Raw genomic sequence first — 18,743 nt, 5'->3', positions numbered from 1 at the left:
GAAGCAACAAATGTGAATGTTACCTTTGATCAGTAGGGCTAGGTTCTACACACATATACACCTTTCTATCCTCTACCCAAGCAAGCAAGAAGCATTCTCAATCTGAGCAGAAGGACCGTTGCACGGTGGCAGAGCGCCTGTCTTGCTTGCAGAAAGGTCCTGGTTCGACACCTGGCATCTCCAGGTAGGACTGGGAGACACTTCCCGTCTGAAACCCTGGAGAGATGCTGCCGGTCAGTGCAGGCAGCACTGAGCTAGATGGACCAATGGTCTGGCTCAGTATAAGGCAGCTTCCTACGTTCATGATCACATTCCAGCCAGACAAAAACACTCAAGAAGTGTACAAAGCAGGGTCAGAGAGGGGTATGGCCTGGATGGGGTTTGGGGAAAGTCCCAAGGGCCGCTTGGAGTGCTGCATTTGGCCCCCGGGCCTGAGGTTCCCCAATCCTGCAATAGGTTGTAAAGGGCTGGAGCAAGGTATCCACCACCACTACCCTCCAGTTTCTCAGCCCCTTTTCCCAACTGACACCCAGCATTCCTCAGCTACTGAGGGCTTTTGGGGGGGGGGAAATGCCCCTTCAGGGTTGTTGGTTTTTAAAAAATATTGTGCACTTCTGCAAACCTCAGGTTCCCTCAGGAATGCTGATGCCTGCCCCTTGCTTCTCAATGGCTCCATTTTGTTTCCATTTCTGTCAACACTCTACCACCAGAGTTCTTTACTGGAGGGAGCCGTATGCTCACAGTTTGGAGCGCCATTTATATTGAAAGCTACTTCACATTTTCAGAAATTCAGAAGTGTGACTGTGAGAAAGACATAACATCCGGGCAACGCTGGGGGCGGTCATCAGGAGTTTTGGAGTGCGTTGTCATCAGTATGCTGATGACACGCAGCTCTACTTCTCCTTTACATCTTCTTCAGGTGAGGCAGTCGACGTGCTGAACCGTTGCCTGGCTGCGACAATGGACTGGATGACAACTAACAAACTGAGACTCAATCCTGACAAGACTGAGATGCTGTTGGTGGATGGTTTCTCTGATCAGATGGTGGATATATACCCTGTCCTGGATGGGGTTACACTCCCCCTAAAGGAACAGGTGCGTAGTCTGGGAGTCATCTTAGACTCTTCCCTCACACTTGAGGCTCATGTAGCCTCGGTGGCCCGGAATGCGTTCTACCAACTTCGGTTGGTAGCCCAGCTACGTCCCTATCTGAGTAAGGAGGACCTCACATCAGTGGTACATGCTATGGTAACCTCGCGTCTGGACTACTGCAATGCGCTTTACGTAGGGCTACCTTTGAAGACGATTCGGAAGCTACAGCTAGTGCAAAATGCGGCGGCCAGACTGCTAACAAGAACTAAGCGGTCTGAGCATATAACACCTGTGCTAGCCCGTTTACATTGGCTTCCAATATGCTTCCGGGCCAGATTCAAAGTGTTGGTACCTATAAAGCCTTATACGGCGCGGGACTACGATATCTGTCGGAACGCCTCTCCCGATATGAACCGGCCCGTACACTACGGTCTACTACGAAGGCCCTCCTCCGGGTTCCGACTCATAGGGAAGCCCGGAGAGTGGTGACAAGATCTAGGGCCTTCTCAGTGGTGGCCCCCGAACTATGGAATGGTCTCCCCGAGGAGGTGCGCCTGGCGCCGACACTATCATCTTTTCGGCACCAGGTTAAAACCTTTCTCTTCTCTGAGGCATTTTAATTCCTGTTAATTCTAAATTATTATATTTTGATTTTAGACTGTACAGTTTTTTGTACAGTTTTGTATTGTGATATACTGTATTGTGTTATTTTTATTGTATTTTTAATGTTCACCGCCCAGAGAGCTGTTGCTAGTCGGGCGGTATATAAGCTTAATTAAATAAAATAAATAAAATAAAAATAAATAAATGCTCATCAGGGAGAAAAGTTGGGCATCTCCTCCTTGCAGGGTGTCCCCTCTCAGTGACTCATCTGGGTTTGCCCCTCTGGAATGTGTAAAATGGCCCCAAGGCAGAAACTGCAGTAAACAGGATTCATAGAACAAAACAACAAACAAGCAAACAAACAAAAAACAACTCCAATGTCATGAACCTGTAATGGTCATGAGTTATTAAAAATCTAATAGCAATACTTTGGCTCTAGTAAGGGACTCTGGGAGACGGTTACAGTTAGAAAAGACAAGCCTTTGCCAATTTGCAAATTTGAGTTTCACTTCCCAGCTGAAGATGGTTAGAGAAGCCTTAACAAGCTGCACCTGTTTATCTTTGCTGATTAGCAAGTGCCTGGTATTCAAGGTCATCCTTGGCCTGTACAGTTGGAAAACACAGTTGGGAGGGGGGCCTGAAGGCGCAAAAATGTGAGAAACATCGAGAAGAAAGTTACATCAGCCAATTCCTGATTGGTCAATTAATTTTGGACCGTTAGGATCCTTTTCCCTTAAGTATAGGGCTAGAGACCCATAGCCTTTGTTCTCTGTTCTCTGCCTATGCTGACTGGCACCAGAGTTCCAAACCTTTCTGCCTTATGGTTCCAGGGGTTGCTTATGGGAAGGCAACCTATGTCTGGTTCCATTGCTTTATGTTGAACATCCATCTCTCTTAGGAGAGGTGCCACGCAACCAACTACCTCGTGTGTAAGTAGTTAGGTGAGTTAGTTTGTTATTTTCTTGTTGTGTGTATGAATTCTCTTGTAAGAACCTAAACCCCTGTTGGGTGAATGGTCTTAAAGGATTACTTGCTGCTATATGTTATGTGCACTTATATATCTTAATAAAGCTACTTCTATTTAACCTGGTGTGTTCAATTGAGAGAAGGGGTGGTTCTGGATTCAGTACCCTGACCAATCTCAGTCACTAACTACCAAAGAGGGTTAAGAAGTTAAAGGCTTGGATTTTAAGTGTTAAACCAGAGGTGCCTGGCAAGGAGTGTAACTGTGACTCTTGCCTTTTAGGACCTTGGTTTTATATATCTTCTGGGCTCAGAGATCCCCTGGCTCTGAGTGGACCAGTATACAGGGGTGGTGGCAGCCTACCTTCTACCTTGCAGGGTTGTTGTGAGCGTACACAGCCTTGGCAAGGGTGAAGTAATAGCTTTTTGGTTCCAGTCTCATTTCCCTAAGGGTGGGGGTCTGAGTCTGATGCATGAACCCAGTACCTTGAGGGTCTGGGGGTCATGACAAGAGCGATTCTGCAAGGATGTTGCCCTTTGGTCCCAACACATGTTGAGGCCAGTTACTTCTGTTGGAGGGTAGTGACTAAGGGTAGAGGCGCACGTACTGTTGTGCAGGTTCCACTGTGTCTCCACCTCTGTTTCCTGAAAACGGAGGCATACAACGCTAGTCCAACTCTGTCCCTTTTAACTCTAAAACTCTGGTCAGATCAGCTCGAGTATGTTTTTTTTAAAATTCAGCTTCAGTCAGATTTTGCAACTGATTGGTAGATCAACCCGTCTGTCTTCTAGGTGTGGCCAATAGAAACGTTTTGCTGGATGCTCAGGCAGAGACAGTGATTGCCCCAACACTGATCTGGGCGGTCCTGAAAGGTCTGAAGTCAGCAGTGGGGAAGGGAGGTATATCCAGCAGAGGGCAGAGTCGCTTCAAAACGCAGCCAGAAAAACCATTCTCACTGCTTTTGAAGCAAGTAGTGTGCCCACAGCCTAAAGGCAGAAACACACTCACAGTTCTGCTGGTTCCAGTCTGTCTCCACCTTAACACACAACACTAGCCAAACCCTGCCCCTTTTTACTGTAAAACCTGGTGGGAGCACCTTGAGGGCAATTTTTTTTTTTAATCAGCTTGAAAGAGATTTCACAACTGATCGACAAATGAACCCATTTCCCCTCCAGGTGTGGCTAATGGAAACGCTTTGGGGTAGGCGACCAGCATGTTGACAGCCTGACACCGTAAAATAAATCAGGAAGTTCTTGGTTTGAATCTGGGCTGCAGACCCATTAGCTGCTTCAAAAGAAGCCAGACTGTTTTCTCAGGCTTCTGTTTAAAATGTGTTTGCCCATGGCTGGACACACTTCCCTTCCCTGCTGCTGATCTCAGACCTTTTAGGACTGCTCACAGCAAAGCGTTGAGCCAATCACTGTCTCTGCTCAACCTACAGCAAAGCGTTTTCACTAGACACACCACACAGAGGCAACGAGTTGATCTACCAAACAGTTTTGATTTCTGTTTGAAGTTCATTTGACGGAGAAATGTACTGGAGCTGCATTTCTCAGATTTTAGATTTAAAAGGGGGCAGAATTTGACTAGTGTCATGTGTCTCCAACTTCAGAAAACAGAGCTGGAGATGTACTGAAGCCAGCACAACTGCAAGTGCCTCTCTACCCTTAGGCAACCTACTACCCCTCAGCCCCTGCCCCCAACTGCAATATAGGGGTAACAATACTCATCTACCTTGCAAGGACTACAAGACAGTGTATGTGAACCACTGTGAGTATACGAAAAGCTATACAAATTGTAAATATTGTTTCTCAAGCCTCAAAATACTTGAAATAAGAGTATTATTTCGCCAACATCTTCTGAAAACAGAGTTTCAAATTACATAAATGGAACAAAATTATGACTAGTTCAGCAACTGGGCAAGCTGCAGAAGGAGGCTGTGGAAAACTCTTAAGGATGGACATTCAAGTTAAGAGCAAATCTTAGGAAGTTTAGTTATCCTTCCTCAGGACAGCTTGCTGAATACATAACCCAGAGGATTCCTTCAGACCCTAAAGGTAGTAATTGTATTTCCCTCACTGCGAGATGTCTGGCTTTGGTTGCACCTAGGCCAGTGCAGGACATCAACAGATCCAACTTATAAAAGAGTCGGTGTAATGTAGGGATTAGATTGTTGGACGAGGACCTGGGAGACCAGGGTTCAAACCTCCACTCAGCCTTGAAGCCAACTGGGTGATCTTGGGCTAAGCACCATCTCTTGGCCTAACTTACTTCACAGGGTTGTTTTGAGGACAAAATGGGGAAACCATGTATGCCACCTTGAGCTCCTTGGAGGAAAGGGTGGGATATAAATGTATTAATACATAAATAAAAATAGTAACTCACCTGGTAAGCCTGAGGCAATTAAATATCTCCAGGCAACCAGGAAAGGAATCATTTGTAAATGGGAAGAGATATTTCCTTCTTGCCCCCATGCCTTTTGTGCCACAAATGAGTAATATGGGTGCATGAGGGGGAGGCAAACCTGTTGCACTACTAGATTTTGTAATTTGTGAGGCAGAAACCAACCCTGCAGAAGTACTCCAGAGTCGGGATTCAGACGCTTCCAATATTATGCCAGCCAGAGGGCTTTCTTGACAGATGTGTAGTGTTATAGATTTGCCCTATGAATTGCATCTGCCCAAGAAACTGGGGAGGGGAGGAGAGCTGCAGTCCCATGAGAACAGGATGTTTTCATATGTAACTGCAGATGCAGTTGTCTGCAGCTTCTTAGCCCCTGTACATGCAGAGAAAAGCAGGCACGTGTGAAATTGTTATTGACGACTCTATGAAGGTCACATTTTTCTAAACTTTGTGATATTTCTTAAAACGGAAGTGATTTCTGTGTTGAGCATGTGCAGTGTATGAATTGGCTCTTAGTGAGAAACCCATGCAAATTCCTAAACTGGCAACTCTCTACAGCACATCAGGGCGCATTGGTGGTGGTTGTTATGTGCCTTCAAATCGATTACGACTTATGGCGACCCTATGAATCAGCGACCTCCAAGAGCATCTGTCATGAACCACCCTGTTCAGATCTTGTAAGTTCAGGTCTGTGGCTTCCTTTATGGAATCAATCCATCTCTTGTTTGGCCTTCCTCTTTTTCAACTCCCTTCTGTTTTTCCCAGCATTATTGTCTTTTCTAGTGAATCATGTTTTCTCGTTATGTGTCCAAAGCATGATAACCCCAGTTTCATCATTTTAGCTTCTAGTGATAGTTCCGGCTTAATTTGTTCTAACACCCAATTATTTGTCTTTTTCGCAGTCCATCATGGTATACGCAAAGCTCTCCTCCAACACCACATTTCAAATGAGTTGATTTTTCTCTTATCTGCTTTTTTCACAGTGCAACTTTCACATCCATACATAGAGTTTGGGAATACCATGGTCTGAATGATCCTAACTTTAGTGTTCAGTGATACATCTTTGTATTTGAGGACCTTTTCTAGTTCTCTCATAGCTGCCTTCCCCAGTCCTAGCCTTCTTCTCATTTCTTGACTATTGTCTCCATTTTGGTTAATGACTGAGCCAAGGTCCTTGACAAGTTCAATGTCCTTGTTGTAAACTTTAGTTACATAAATCTTCTGTTGTCATTACTTTAGTCTTCTTGATGTTCACCTGTAGTCCTGCTTTTGTGCTTTCCTCTTTAACTTTCATTAGCATTCGTTTCAAATCATTACTGGTTTCTGCTAGTAGTATGGTATCATCTGCATATCTTAAATTATTGATTTTTCTCCCTCCAATTTTCACACCTCCTTCATCTTGGTCCAATCCCACTTTCCGTATAGTATGTTCTGCATATAGATTAAACAAATAGGGTGATAAAATACACCCCTGTCTCACACCTTCCGATGGGGAACCAATCGGTTTCTCCATATTCTGTCCTTACAGTAGCCTCTTGTCCGGAGTATAGATTGTGCATCAGGACAATCAGATGCTGTGGTACCCCCATTTCTTTTAAATCATTCCATAGTTTTTCATGATCTACACAATCAAAGGCTTTGTTGTAATCTATAAAGCACAGGGTGTTTCCTGAAATTCCTTGGTCTGTTCTATTATCCAATGTATGTTTGCGGTATGATCTCTGGTGCCTCTTCCCTTTCTAAATCTAGCTTGGACATCTGGCATTTCTCACTCCCTTTGTTGTAGAATCTTGAGCATTACTTTACTTGCATGGGATATTAAGGCAATAGTTTGATAATTACTGCATTCCCTGGGATCCCCTTTCTTTGGAATTGGGATGTATATGGAACACTTCCAGTCTGTGGGCCATTGTTTAGTTTTCCATTTTTTGTTGACAAATTTTTGTCACAATTTGGATAGATTCAGTCCAGTAGCTTGTAGCAACTCTATTGGTATGCCGTCTGTTCCTGGTGATTTGTTTCTTCCAAGTATTTTAAGAGCAGCTTTCACCTCACATTCTAAAATTTCTGGTTATTCATCATATGGTTCCTCCAAAATGAATGTCATCCTGGCATCTCTTTTATAGAGTGAAAGCTATAACTGGAACCATCGTGGACTCTATCTGGCTTTGACAACGTCACAATTAATATTTTCTCCTGGGAAAGGACCTCTGGATCCATTTGTCTATGACCAGGAGCAACCCTAATCTCGAACCCTAAGCATCCAGGAGGAGAATGGCTCGCTTGTCTTTGTGACCTTGATACATTTTCTTATGCCAGCCATTACCCCAATGGGGAAGGGCCATAGCTCAGTGGTAGAGCATCTGCTTTGCATGCAGAAGGTCCCCAGCATTCAATCCCCAACATCTCCGGGTAGGGCTGGGGATGTCCCCTGTCTGAATACCTTGGGGAGCCTCTGCCGGTCAGCACAGACAATACTGAGCTAGATGGACCAATGCTCTAAGTATAAGGCAGCTTCCTATCTTCCTATTATCCCATGTCCCTCAACCCTCATTCCCTCCCATCCACCAAGCTTTAACAAGGAAAGTCCAATCTTCGCTGGATATCCTCAGCATCTTATTCTTGCTGAGATGCTGTAACACTTGACCCATCCACAGACTGATCATATAATAGGCCAGGAAACTCACTAATTGACAGCTGCTTCAACTGTTTTCAAAACCTCTCTTTCTTCTTCCTATTTTGATTAAGGCTACACACCAAGAGGGTATTACTAGCAAAACAACCTGGGCATATTGCATCATTTGTAAAGGCTAGATTACGAAGCTGAACAAGATAACAGTTGTCCTCAACAAAATGAAGGCTGCTGGATATCTAAACTTAGGCATCTGCAAAGCAAAACAAAGTCTAAGAAAACCCGGGGGGGGCAGACTTACCCTCCCTCTGAAGCACCAGCATTGGCCAACCTCTGGAAGTCTTTATGGTAATTGGGGCCCAACTGCCTCCCTTGGATGGCAGGACTACTTTCACTGTCATCCAGGTAGCTTTTGGTTACCGTCTTCTTGCTGCTGACATGAGCTCCAGAGCTGGCAGGGAACCCATTCACAGTTCTATGAGCAGCTCTCCTGTCTGTGATCTCATGCTGGAATCCGTCAGTTCTGTTCTCATACAAATTTGTGGAGCCTTTAGGCAATTTGTATCCATGAGAAATCAGGAGATCCTCTACACTGAACATGTTGCACTGGCTTCATTTGCCTCGGAACCCCTGGACGTTCTCTGGAACCGGGCCCATCACTGAAAGAGAGGTAAAGGACTATTGTAAATAAGGCAAGCTTAACTCCAAAGCAGAAGACCAACCTCAGAACAAAACAACAACAAAAAGTACGATCTAAGCATATGCACAGAGATTTCACTAAATCACTAGGGCCATCTCTTAATTGTCACTCATAGAATACAGTTACTTTGAAGCATTCTTTACAATCTTTACTTGGTTAATCTTTTCACTCTCCATGCAAGGTAGGCTGCTTAGTGAACCTGGGCTGGGAGCCAATGACTTGCCCATTAACTCACTGAGGGGCTAAGGTGGGATTTTAACCCAGATCATTGGTAAAGGTGTTTAATGGTAAAGAGATATAGTTCTCTCCAATAATTTTGGACCAATATAAGAGGTTGAGATTTAATACATTTTATAGCTCTTCCTCATGCATAATGTAAGAACAGCAATAAGTACATTTCAAAGGCAAAAGCCCAGCAATGATACGTTGGAATAACTCAAAGTCGACCACATCAAATGCCTCTCCTAGCATGACTATCTTTCAGGGCCATGTATAAGTTATGTGCCTTTCCCCACCGCATGTGGCTCGGTCTACTTGCTTGCTTCACTGCACTCTTTCCTGAATCCTCTGAAACTCTGGGGATATTTGCTTTTTGAAAGGAGATTTACACATGCATGGACATCTCTTAGTACTTTCCTCTGCAAAAACTTGTATTTGAGGGAACGGCAGATGCTAGATAAGCGTCGTCCATAGAGTCTTATCCGCAATGGCTAATTCACCATGTCAGGCATCACAGTCCTTCAGTGATGAATATGCATCTACAAATATACCCTAAAGGCTTATGTAGGAAAAAGGCGGGGGAGGGGGGAGAGAGAGAGAAACCTTCAAAAGGTGAGGTCTGACTCTGCAGATGAGAGTATACGACAGCCACTGCTCCCACATCACGCCCAGGTGGAACATCTGGAGGGCACCAGATTGGCCAATACTGCTCTAACACCGACACTTGGCGCATAGGTTTTATTTATACTTATTTTAAACCATTTCTATACCACTTAATCCCCCTTACACACCTTAACATGGTGAGGAGGTTTGAGAGTGTTGAAGAAGCTAAGAGCAATGCCATCAGTCTAGACCAAGAGGCTAGACTCCTAGCAGGGGCACCCACGGCAGAATGGTCAAAGCTGAGACACCAGACCAAGATGCATCCAAACTCAGAGGAAGGCAATGGTAAACCAGCTCTGAATATCTCTTACCACGAAAACCCTATGAACAGAGTATCCAAAATGCAACACGAGATAGTGCTGGAAAATGAGACCCCCAGGTCAGAAAGCACTCACTCACTGGGGAAGAACAAAGGACAAGGACAAGTAGCGCTGTGACTAATGACGCAGTTGGGTCAAAGCCAAAAGGAAGCCTATTCCAAAGAAAGGGGATCCCAGGAAATGCAGTAATTATTGAACTATTGCCTTAATATCCCATCCAAGTAAAGTAATGCTCAAGATTCTACAGCAAAGGCTCTTACCATATATGGAGCAAGAAATGCCAGACGTCCAAACTGGATTTAGAAAGGGAAGAGGCACCCAAGATCATATCACAAACATACTTTGGATAATGGAAAGGACCAAGGCATTTCAGAAGGAAATCACCCTGTGCTTTATAGATATTTGACTTTATAGTCAAAGTCTTGGCTGTAGACTGTGTAGATCATGAAAAACTATGGAATGCTTTAAAAGAAATGGGGGTGCCACAGCATCGGGTTGTCCTGATGCGCAATCTATATTCTGGACAAGAGGCTACTGTAAGGACAGGATATGGAGAAACCGACTGTTTCCCAGTCGGAAAGGGTGTGAAACGGGTGTATTTTATCACCCTATTTGTTTAATCTATACGCAGAACATATCATATGAAAAGCGGGATTGGACCAAGATGAAAGAGGTGTGAAAACTGGAGGGAGAAATATCAATAATTTAAGATATGCAGATGATACCATACTACTAGCAGAAAAGAATGCTGATGAAAATTAAAGAGGAAAGCGGAAAAGCAGGACTACAGCTGAACGTCAAAAAGACTAAAGTAATGACAACCGAAGATTTTAAAGTTGACAATGAGGATATTGAATTTGTCAAGGATTATCAATACCTCATTAACCAAAATGAAGACAATAGTCAAGAAATCAGAAGAAGGCTAGGACTGGGGAGGGCAGCTGTGAGAGAAGTCGAAAAGGTCCTCAAATGCAAAGATGCATCACTGAACACTAAAGTCAGGACCATTCAGTCCATGGTATTCCCAATCTCTATATATGGATGTGAAAGTTGCACTGTGAAAAAAGTGGATAAGAGAAAAATCAACTCATCTGAAATGTGGTGTTGGAAGAGAGCTTTGCGCATGCCATGGACTCCAAAACAGACTAATAATTGGGTGTTAGAACAAATAAACCAGAACTGTCTCTAGAAGCTAAAATGATGAAACTGAGGTTATCATACTGACACATAATGAGAAGACAGGATTCACTAGAAAAGACAATAATGCTGGGAAAAACAGAAGGGAGTAGAAAAAGAGGAAGGCCAAACAAGAGATGGATTGATTCCATAAAGGAAGCCACAGACCTGAACTTATGGGATCTGAATTTATGGTGGTTCATGACAGATGCTCTTGGTGGTTACTGATTCATAGGGTCGCCTAAGTCGTAATCGACTTGAAGGCACACAACAACAACAACAACATACCACTTAATATATAAAATATCTCAAGTACATTTTTTAATTTTACTTTTAAATGTACAGTAAATTAAAAAAGTATTACAACAGTATACAATAAAACCATCAATATAATACTAATAAATATATACTGATATTTATTTATTATTTGATTTATATCCCATCCTTCCTCCCAGCAGGAGCCCAGGACGGCAAACAAAAGCACTAAAAACACTTTAAAACATCATGAAAACAAACATTAAATACACTAAAACAAAACAACTTTAAAAACATTTTTTAAAAGCTTTGAAGATATATTTTTTAAAAAGGTTAAAAACATATTGTTTAAAAAAATGTTTCAAAGCATATTAAAAAGCAATTCCAACACAGCTGGATGTCAGTGCTATAATGGAGTACTGATAATACTGATAATAACCCCTTCTTCTACTTCTAAAACACTTTCCCATTCAACACCTCTGGGCCTCCTGGTTCTCACCCAGGGCTCCATCCACTCATGCTGGCTATTACCCTGGCCCCAAACAAACTCACAGGACACTGTAAAATCTCTCACAACCAAAAGACTCCCCTGAACCTGCTTGACCTCATCCTAGTGTCTCCCTCTAGGGCAGCCATTCCCAACCAGTGTGCCTCCAGATGTTGTTGGACCACAATTCCCATCTTTCCTGACCATTGACAATGCTGGCTGAGGCTGATGGGAGTTGTAGTCCAACAACATCTGGAGGCACACCGGTTGGGAAAGGCTACTCTAGGGTCTGACAGAGCTTTCTCAAGCTGCCCACAGCTGTGCGCTGTTCAGCACTCAGTCAGCTGCAGCCCACACTCCCAGTTCCAGGCTACAGTAGGCATAGGCCCTATCTGCACTGTATATTTAAAGCAGTATCATACCACTTTAAATAGTTTTCTGTTTGATCTTGGCACCTTAAGGTTTTTTTTCCTCTACTGGGCTCAGTCTGGTAATTTTGTTGCATAAAATATTGCAAAAGAGCTACAGTTCTCAGAGGGGCTTAACAATCAGTCCCTCTCCCCAGGGAACTCTGGGAATTGTAGCTCTGAGATGGAAATATGGCTTTCCTAACCAATCTCAGCACCCTTCATAAACTACAGTTCCCAGGATTCTTTGGGGGAAGGGTACAGATGGGGCCTTAGTGAGAGGTGGGGGGGCAATGGCAGATAGGGCTCCCTCGGCTCACAGTCCTTTCCTCTGCACGTCTCTCCTCTTCCAGTTTGCTATATTTCAATGAAATAAGCTTTAACAGCTGAATCTGTTAGACTTCCACCCAACTTTTCAGAAAGACATTAAATCATAGACATTAGATAGTTTCCCTACATGCCTTATAAAGGACCAAGTTGGGGGGAAAGAAACCACAGACTCAACTTATAACAATGTGGTTTAACTGGTGCGAACATCTTTGCTTTAAAAAGGATCGCTCCCATGAGTCATCTCAAGGGGGAGGGCCCTTCTTCAGCCTGAGGGCCACATGCCCTTCTGGGCAACCTTCCTGGGGTCACATGCCAGTGGTGGGTGGGGCCAAAGACAAAAGTGGGTGGAGCAACACACGTAAAATTTTATCTTTTTACATTAGACTACTTTCTACATCCCCCCCCTCACAAGAGGCATTATCAGAGTTCAAGAACACATGCCAGCGAAGCAAAACTATTTGAAGAAGGTGTAAAGCCAGGGCAGGGAGGGATGTGGCCTGGGGAGAGGGGTGTCTGGCTAAGGGGAGTCTCGAGGGCCAGATAGAGAACCCTGGAGGGCCACATTCAGCCCTTAGGCCTGAGCTTCCCCATCCCAGATCTAATCGAAGTAGTCTTCCAAGGCACAAAAAAGCTATACTTAAAAGCACCCAAATACACACAGAAGAAAACCATTCTGAAATTGTAACTGGCTCTGCAAAGGAGAGGAGCCCCCTTTCTTGAAGGGAGGCAGTGAAGAGAAGTAAGAACTGCCGAATTTGAAACAGTCTTATAACAGATGGGGAGGCTGGTTCAGGGCAACTTAAATGATTTTCCCATCCCCTTATTGTTTTTCAAACGTAAACACCCGGGACTGTGTGAGGAACACGTAAGCACAGAACATGGATGAACAGCTGGCTGCTAAAACAATTCACCCTCAAAAAGGAAGATCCACTGCGACTACTGTCAACAACAGCATGGCGTTGAGCGGTCACAGGTGCAAGGAAGAAATGTGCTTTTCCTAGTGATATGTAAATTCACGGCAACGGTTATGCGTGCAACATCCATTTTCCGGCCATTGACACACTGCTGTCTGGGCAAAAAATAGAACGTAAGAGCCTCTTGACAGTCCCTTCAACTGAGCAGATTGGCAATGGAAGTAAATAGAGACACAATTGCAAAGTGAGGAAAATGTGCCCCAGATAACGATGCAGACTTTCAAGAACCCTGCCTAGCTAGACTTTCCTTCTCTGGCTGTGAAAGGTTAAAAACAAATACTTTTTGAAAGACAACAAACAAGTCCAAGACTCATCTTGGAAGCTGGAAACAGTACTCTGAGTTTCATATTGCCTGGAGAAAAGAGGTCACTACTGTGTGAAGAATCAATAGACCAAAACCTGCACTACAAACCTAAACTGAAGAACTGATGTAGTAATGCAGGTAAGAGAAGGAATGGGGGAGAGATTAGACTCAGTTTGCATTTAAAGCTGAATCTATCAGATTTGCACTTTCCAAAACAATATGAGAACTAAAACACAGCCAACCTTCAAAATTTGCAATTCTCTGAATTTTGCAGTGGAATTCTCCAACCAAGGTTTACAAAAATGCATATATTAGAAGAAAGTGTGCATAAAAGGGAATATATTAGGGGAAAATAATATACAAAATGCATCATATTAGGAGAAAATGCCTGCAAAAATTTGTACACTAGTCAAAGTGGCACACAAAATGTGTTTAGTGGGAGAAATTTGCACTAAAATTTAAGAATTTCCATGAGGTTTTTTTTTTTTTAATTGCAAATTGCTGCAGAAATGTGGAGAACTAAATTTCATATTGGAAAAATGAGAAATTGAAATAACTGAAATTGTCAGATCTTTCCCTCCCTAGGTAAGAGAATACACAGAGAATTAGACATCTTGTGTTCAAATCTCATCTCTCCCATTAATCCCCTAGGTGGTCTTAGGCAAACCATTCTCTATCAGCCTCCCCAGCCCAGCCCGTCTGCAATACAGGGATCATAGAATCATAACACAGAATGATAGAATAGTAGAGCCATCGAATCCATCCCCCTGCTCAATGCAGAAATCCAGATTAAAGTATACCCAACAGGTGGCTGTCCAGCTGCCTCTTCAATGCCCCCAGTGTTGGAGAGCCCACCACCTCCCTAGGTCATTGGTTCCATCGGTCATACTCCTCTAACAGTTAGGAAGTTTTTCCTGATGTTCAGTCAAAATCTGGCTTCCTGTAACTTGAGCCCATTATTCCATGTCTTGCACTCTGGGTTGATCGAGAAGAGATCCTGGTCCTCCTCTATGTATCATATCTCCCCTCAGTCTTCTTTTCAAAATGCTAAACATTCTCAGTTCTTTCCGTCTCTCCTCATAGGGCTTTGTTTTCAGTCACATGAACGTCCTCGTTGCCCTCCTCTGCACCTGTTCTAGTTTGTCCACATCCTTCTTAAAGTATGGTGACAAGAAATGGATGCAGTACTCAAGATGAGGCCTAACCAGTGCCCAATAGAGGGGAACTAGTACTTCATGCGATTTGGAAATTATACTTCTGTTAATGCAGCCTAAAATAGCATTTGCCTTTTTTGCAGCCACATTGCACTTTTGGCCTCATATTCAGCTTGTGATCAACAATTTCAAGATCCTTCTCGCATGCAGCATTGCTGAGCCAAATATTCCCCATCTTATAACTGTGCATTTGGTTTCTTTTTCCTATAACCAGAACTTTGCACTTGTCCCTGCTAAATTTCATTTTGTTGTTTTCAACCCAATGCTCCAGCCTATCAAGATCACTTTGAAGTTTGTTTCTGTCCTCCATGGTATTAGCTATCCCTCTCAATTTTGTATCATCTGCAAATCTGATAAGCATTCCCTGTGCCTCCTCATCCAAGTCATTAATAAAATGTTGAAAAGCACGCACCCAGGACTGAGCCCTGCAGTACCCGACTCATTACCTCCTCCCAGTTTGAGAAGGACCTATTGATAAGCACTCCTTGAATACGATTCTGTAGCCAACTATGGATCCACCTGATAGCTGTTCCGTCCAGCCCACATTTAGCTAGCTTGCTGATCAGATTATCATGGGGCACTTTCTCAAAAGCTTTGCTGAAGTCGAGATGTATTATGACCACAGAATTCCCACCAAGTCTACCAGGGAGGATTATTCTATTGACCTACCTCATAGGGTGAGGATAACTTATGCCAAGTACCCTGAACATTCAAATAGTGCTATGTAAATGATAAGACAATATATCATCACCATCACAACTTTCATTTTTGTAGCTCACCACAAGGAGCTGCAGTTTAGTGCTGATGCTGAGGTTTCTCTGCTAGATACCCTAGCTTTCTCACGGAACTATAATCTCCAAAGTACTTAGGGAAATGTGCAGGGACCTATAGACACTTGAACCTGTTTGTGTTTGAAATAGAGATGTGCTGAGAAGGAATTTTCATTGGTGCATTTTTACACAAAAAAAGCATGGTGAGGGGAACATTTCCTTATGCACATTCTTTTCTTCATGTGGTTTAAAGAAAAATATGGCTTCTGAGAAGATAGACCAAGAAGTAAGAACTTTATTGGAAAATTGTCACTTTTGCTAGGTACTGGTAATAACAAAAATGCAAGATCGCGTGCAGGCTTATAATCTACTGAGAGCTTTGTAATTAAGCTTGGCAGACATGTTATTTGCTTTCATTGTTCCCTCTCTTCCTCCCTTTAAAGCGGAACTTCATGGAAACTAAATAGTATGTGCTATTTATTGTATATTTCTCCCTCCCTCCTCTCTCTGTATATGTATAGATATTTTATTCTATTTATTTATAAAAGTATTTCCCGACCACCATATCATAAAATATCAAGGCGGTATACAATGTTAAAAACATAGAACACCATTAAAAAGTTAACATACAGATAATCGTTAAGGTGGCTGGCTAATCAAAAATAAAGTTAAACAGCTGCAACGGTCTGTCGGCAGAAAAGTTTTTCAAGAGACATCTGAAAGTCAAAAGCGAGGATGGAAGCGTGTTCCATAGCATGGGACCACCAACACTAAATGACCGACTTCTAGTTGAGACCAATTATGCCTCTGTAACACCGAAGACAACAGCACTTCTCCAGATGATCTCAGTAACTGAGTTGGGATATAAGGGCTCAGGTGGTCCTTAAGGTATCCTGGGCCCAAGTTGATTATCAGCACAAGAACCTTGAACCTGGCTCAGTATTTACCGTATAGACACAGTGCCCTCATTCACACATAACACTAAGCCAAATCAAATGTGTGGGCTCCTGGAGACTAGATCACAGTGCTTTGCTCCTTCTCTGGTCATATGCCAGCTGCACTACACTGAACTAAGCCGTGATTTGGCTAAGTGTGTTGTCCAAACCCGCGCTCCTGCTTTAGTTCTCCCAGACAAACCATGAGAAAGCTTGGTTACAGTTTGTGGTTTGTCTGGAAAGAGCTAAACCGAGAGCCCAGGTATGGGTGACACGCTAAGCCTAATCACAGCTATGCTCAGCACAGCAGCAGAATCACTTGGAAGGCGCAAAGGGACCTTAATCTCCTCTAGGAGTCCACACATTTGTTCATTGGCTCTAAAACCATACTTTTGCTTAGTGTTAGATGTGAACCAGGTCATCATGGCAGATACTCCATTTATGATTGTTTTTATAGTTTTTAATTTTAAAATTGTGTTTTAAATTGTATATTTGTTTTAATGTTTTTGATTGCTGTAAACAGCCCAGAGAGCTTCGGCTATGGGGCGGTATACATGTGCAATAAATAAATAAATAAAATGCTCTCCCCACCTTCCTGGAGTGGCTATATATACGTGTGTGTGTGCGTGTGCGTATTGTAAAGGTGTCATACAGGCATTCACGGAGCCCAAATCTAGCATCATCATTTACAAATAAATATATCTATACCATGGATGTTCATATTTTATGATAGGCAGGTTCCGATTAGTGCACAGCAGCATTTGGAAGCACAGAAGGAAGACAAGAAGCGTCTCTCAGTAAAGGCGCCATCGCTCCCAACACACCCAAGCCGAAGAGAAAGGCTGTAGCTCAGTGGTAGAGCATCTGCTTTTCCTGCAGAAGGTCCCGGGTTCAATCCCGGCATCTCCAGGTAGGGCTCAGAGAGACCCCTACCTTGTAATCCTGGAGAGTTGCTGCCAGTCCGTGTAGACTGTACTTAGTAAAATGGCCCCATGGTCTGGTTCATTATAAGGCACCTTCCCATGTTTCTATGAGAACCAGTAGTATGAGTGGTGTTAATTTCTGACCAATTTCCTACTGTGGACTGAACTACCAAAAGAAGAAGGGGGGGATTGCAGGGTCAGTATTTTTAGACGTGTATTACTGGATGTGGAAGTTCACAAAATGCTGACCCAAACCCTTGTAAAATCCCCTCCTCCCCATGGAATTTTGCATTTTTAAACACTGCAGAATTAAGCCTCAAAGTGAGACGGTGCAACACACAAACACGCACAGGATGAGAAACAGGGAAGCAAGTAACAAGTGACCCAAACTCAGGCGTTTCTGATCTGAGTTCCAAGTCCATCTGGCTAGACTTCAATCTCTTAAGTGTCTAAAGAACCCAGGACTGGCATAAGAACTTTTGTCCTGTGCATGCCCAACAGCTCCTTTGTGCTCAAGAAAATGATACGCAAAGTGTTAAGCAGGTAACTTGTCTGTAGCTTCCTGACAGATGTAAAAAGGCAACTCATTTGCAGCTAAATGATGCTGTAAGCAAACGGGCTACATGGATAAGGGTCAAGGAAAGAGAGACAAGACTATTTTTGTACAGTGGATCGTTTGTGAACGGTCAGTGGACATTTCTAGAACTGGCTGCCAATGTCTGCTCAGTAGCTTCTGCTGACCAGAAAACATTGCTCAAGTGAGAATTTCTAGTATGAGGCTACTTTTGTGGCACACCAGACACCACACATATCCAGGCGGGCGCTGCGCAGAGTTGGAATTCTTTTGGCAAAAAGGGTATGCGTGTTTTCAGCTAGCCGGAAGGAACCTTCGATGGCTTCGCAGACAGAATGCTTTGCTTCTGGAGAACTGAACTGATGCTGCTTTCAAGATTAGCGCCATCAGTCTAGGTGCTTGCCTGCTCCCCTGCTCATCCTATATATCTGAAAACAAGCAGCTACTGCAGAAATGCCCTAAGCTGACTCCTCTCTCCTCACATAAACCTCACTGTCCCTGAAGCGTCTTACAGTTTGTGGAAGTGCACATGAATAATATGGTCCCCATCTCATTTGCCCCCTTTACACTCTTCAACCCAGGGCCCCTCCAGAGTGGTCTGTTTTTTCAACATGCCATTGACAGAATAATAGTGCACTAGTGGTGGATTTATACTGTCCACTAGGGATAGTGGAGAAATTCAATGCAGTTCTCATTTCAACTTGAATCTATCAAATTCGCACTTTCCAAAACCACATGAGAACTGAAACACAACCATCCCTCAAAACTCAGTTACCCAAATTTTGCAATGGAGTTCTC

General features: G+C 43.4%; 1 protein-coding gene across 8 annotated transcripts in view; it reads right to left on the bottom strand.

Annotated features, from left to right (window-relative positions):
- Window positions 1-18,743, bottom strand: part of JCAD (junctional cadherin 5 associated) — a 96,451-nt gene that overhangs the window by 14,143 nt on the left and 63,565 nt on the right. For all 8 annotated transcript variants that reach the window (XR_009758062.1, XM_061586014.1, XM_061586010.1 and 5 more), the window contains one exon: window positions 7,996-8,353. Coding sequence is in view for 7 of the 8 variants with exons in the window: in XM_061586014.1 (XP_061441998.1) it covers window positions 7,996-8,294 (299 nt within the window). In the remaining variant the exon portion in view is untranslated. The remainder of the gene's footprint in view (window positions 1-7,995; window positions 8,354-18,743) is intronic.

Source organism: Rhineura floridana, chromosome 10, assembly GCF_030035675.1.
Source record: "Rhineura floridana isolate rRhiFlo1 chromosome 10, rRhiFlo1.hap2, whole genome shotgun sequence".
Lineage (NCBI taxonomy): Eukaryota > Metazoa > Chordata > Lepidosauria > Squamata > Rhineuridae > Rhineura > Rhineura floridana.
Note: the sequence above shows the minus strand (reverse complement) of the source record. Positions and strands in the feature narration are given on the sequence as shown.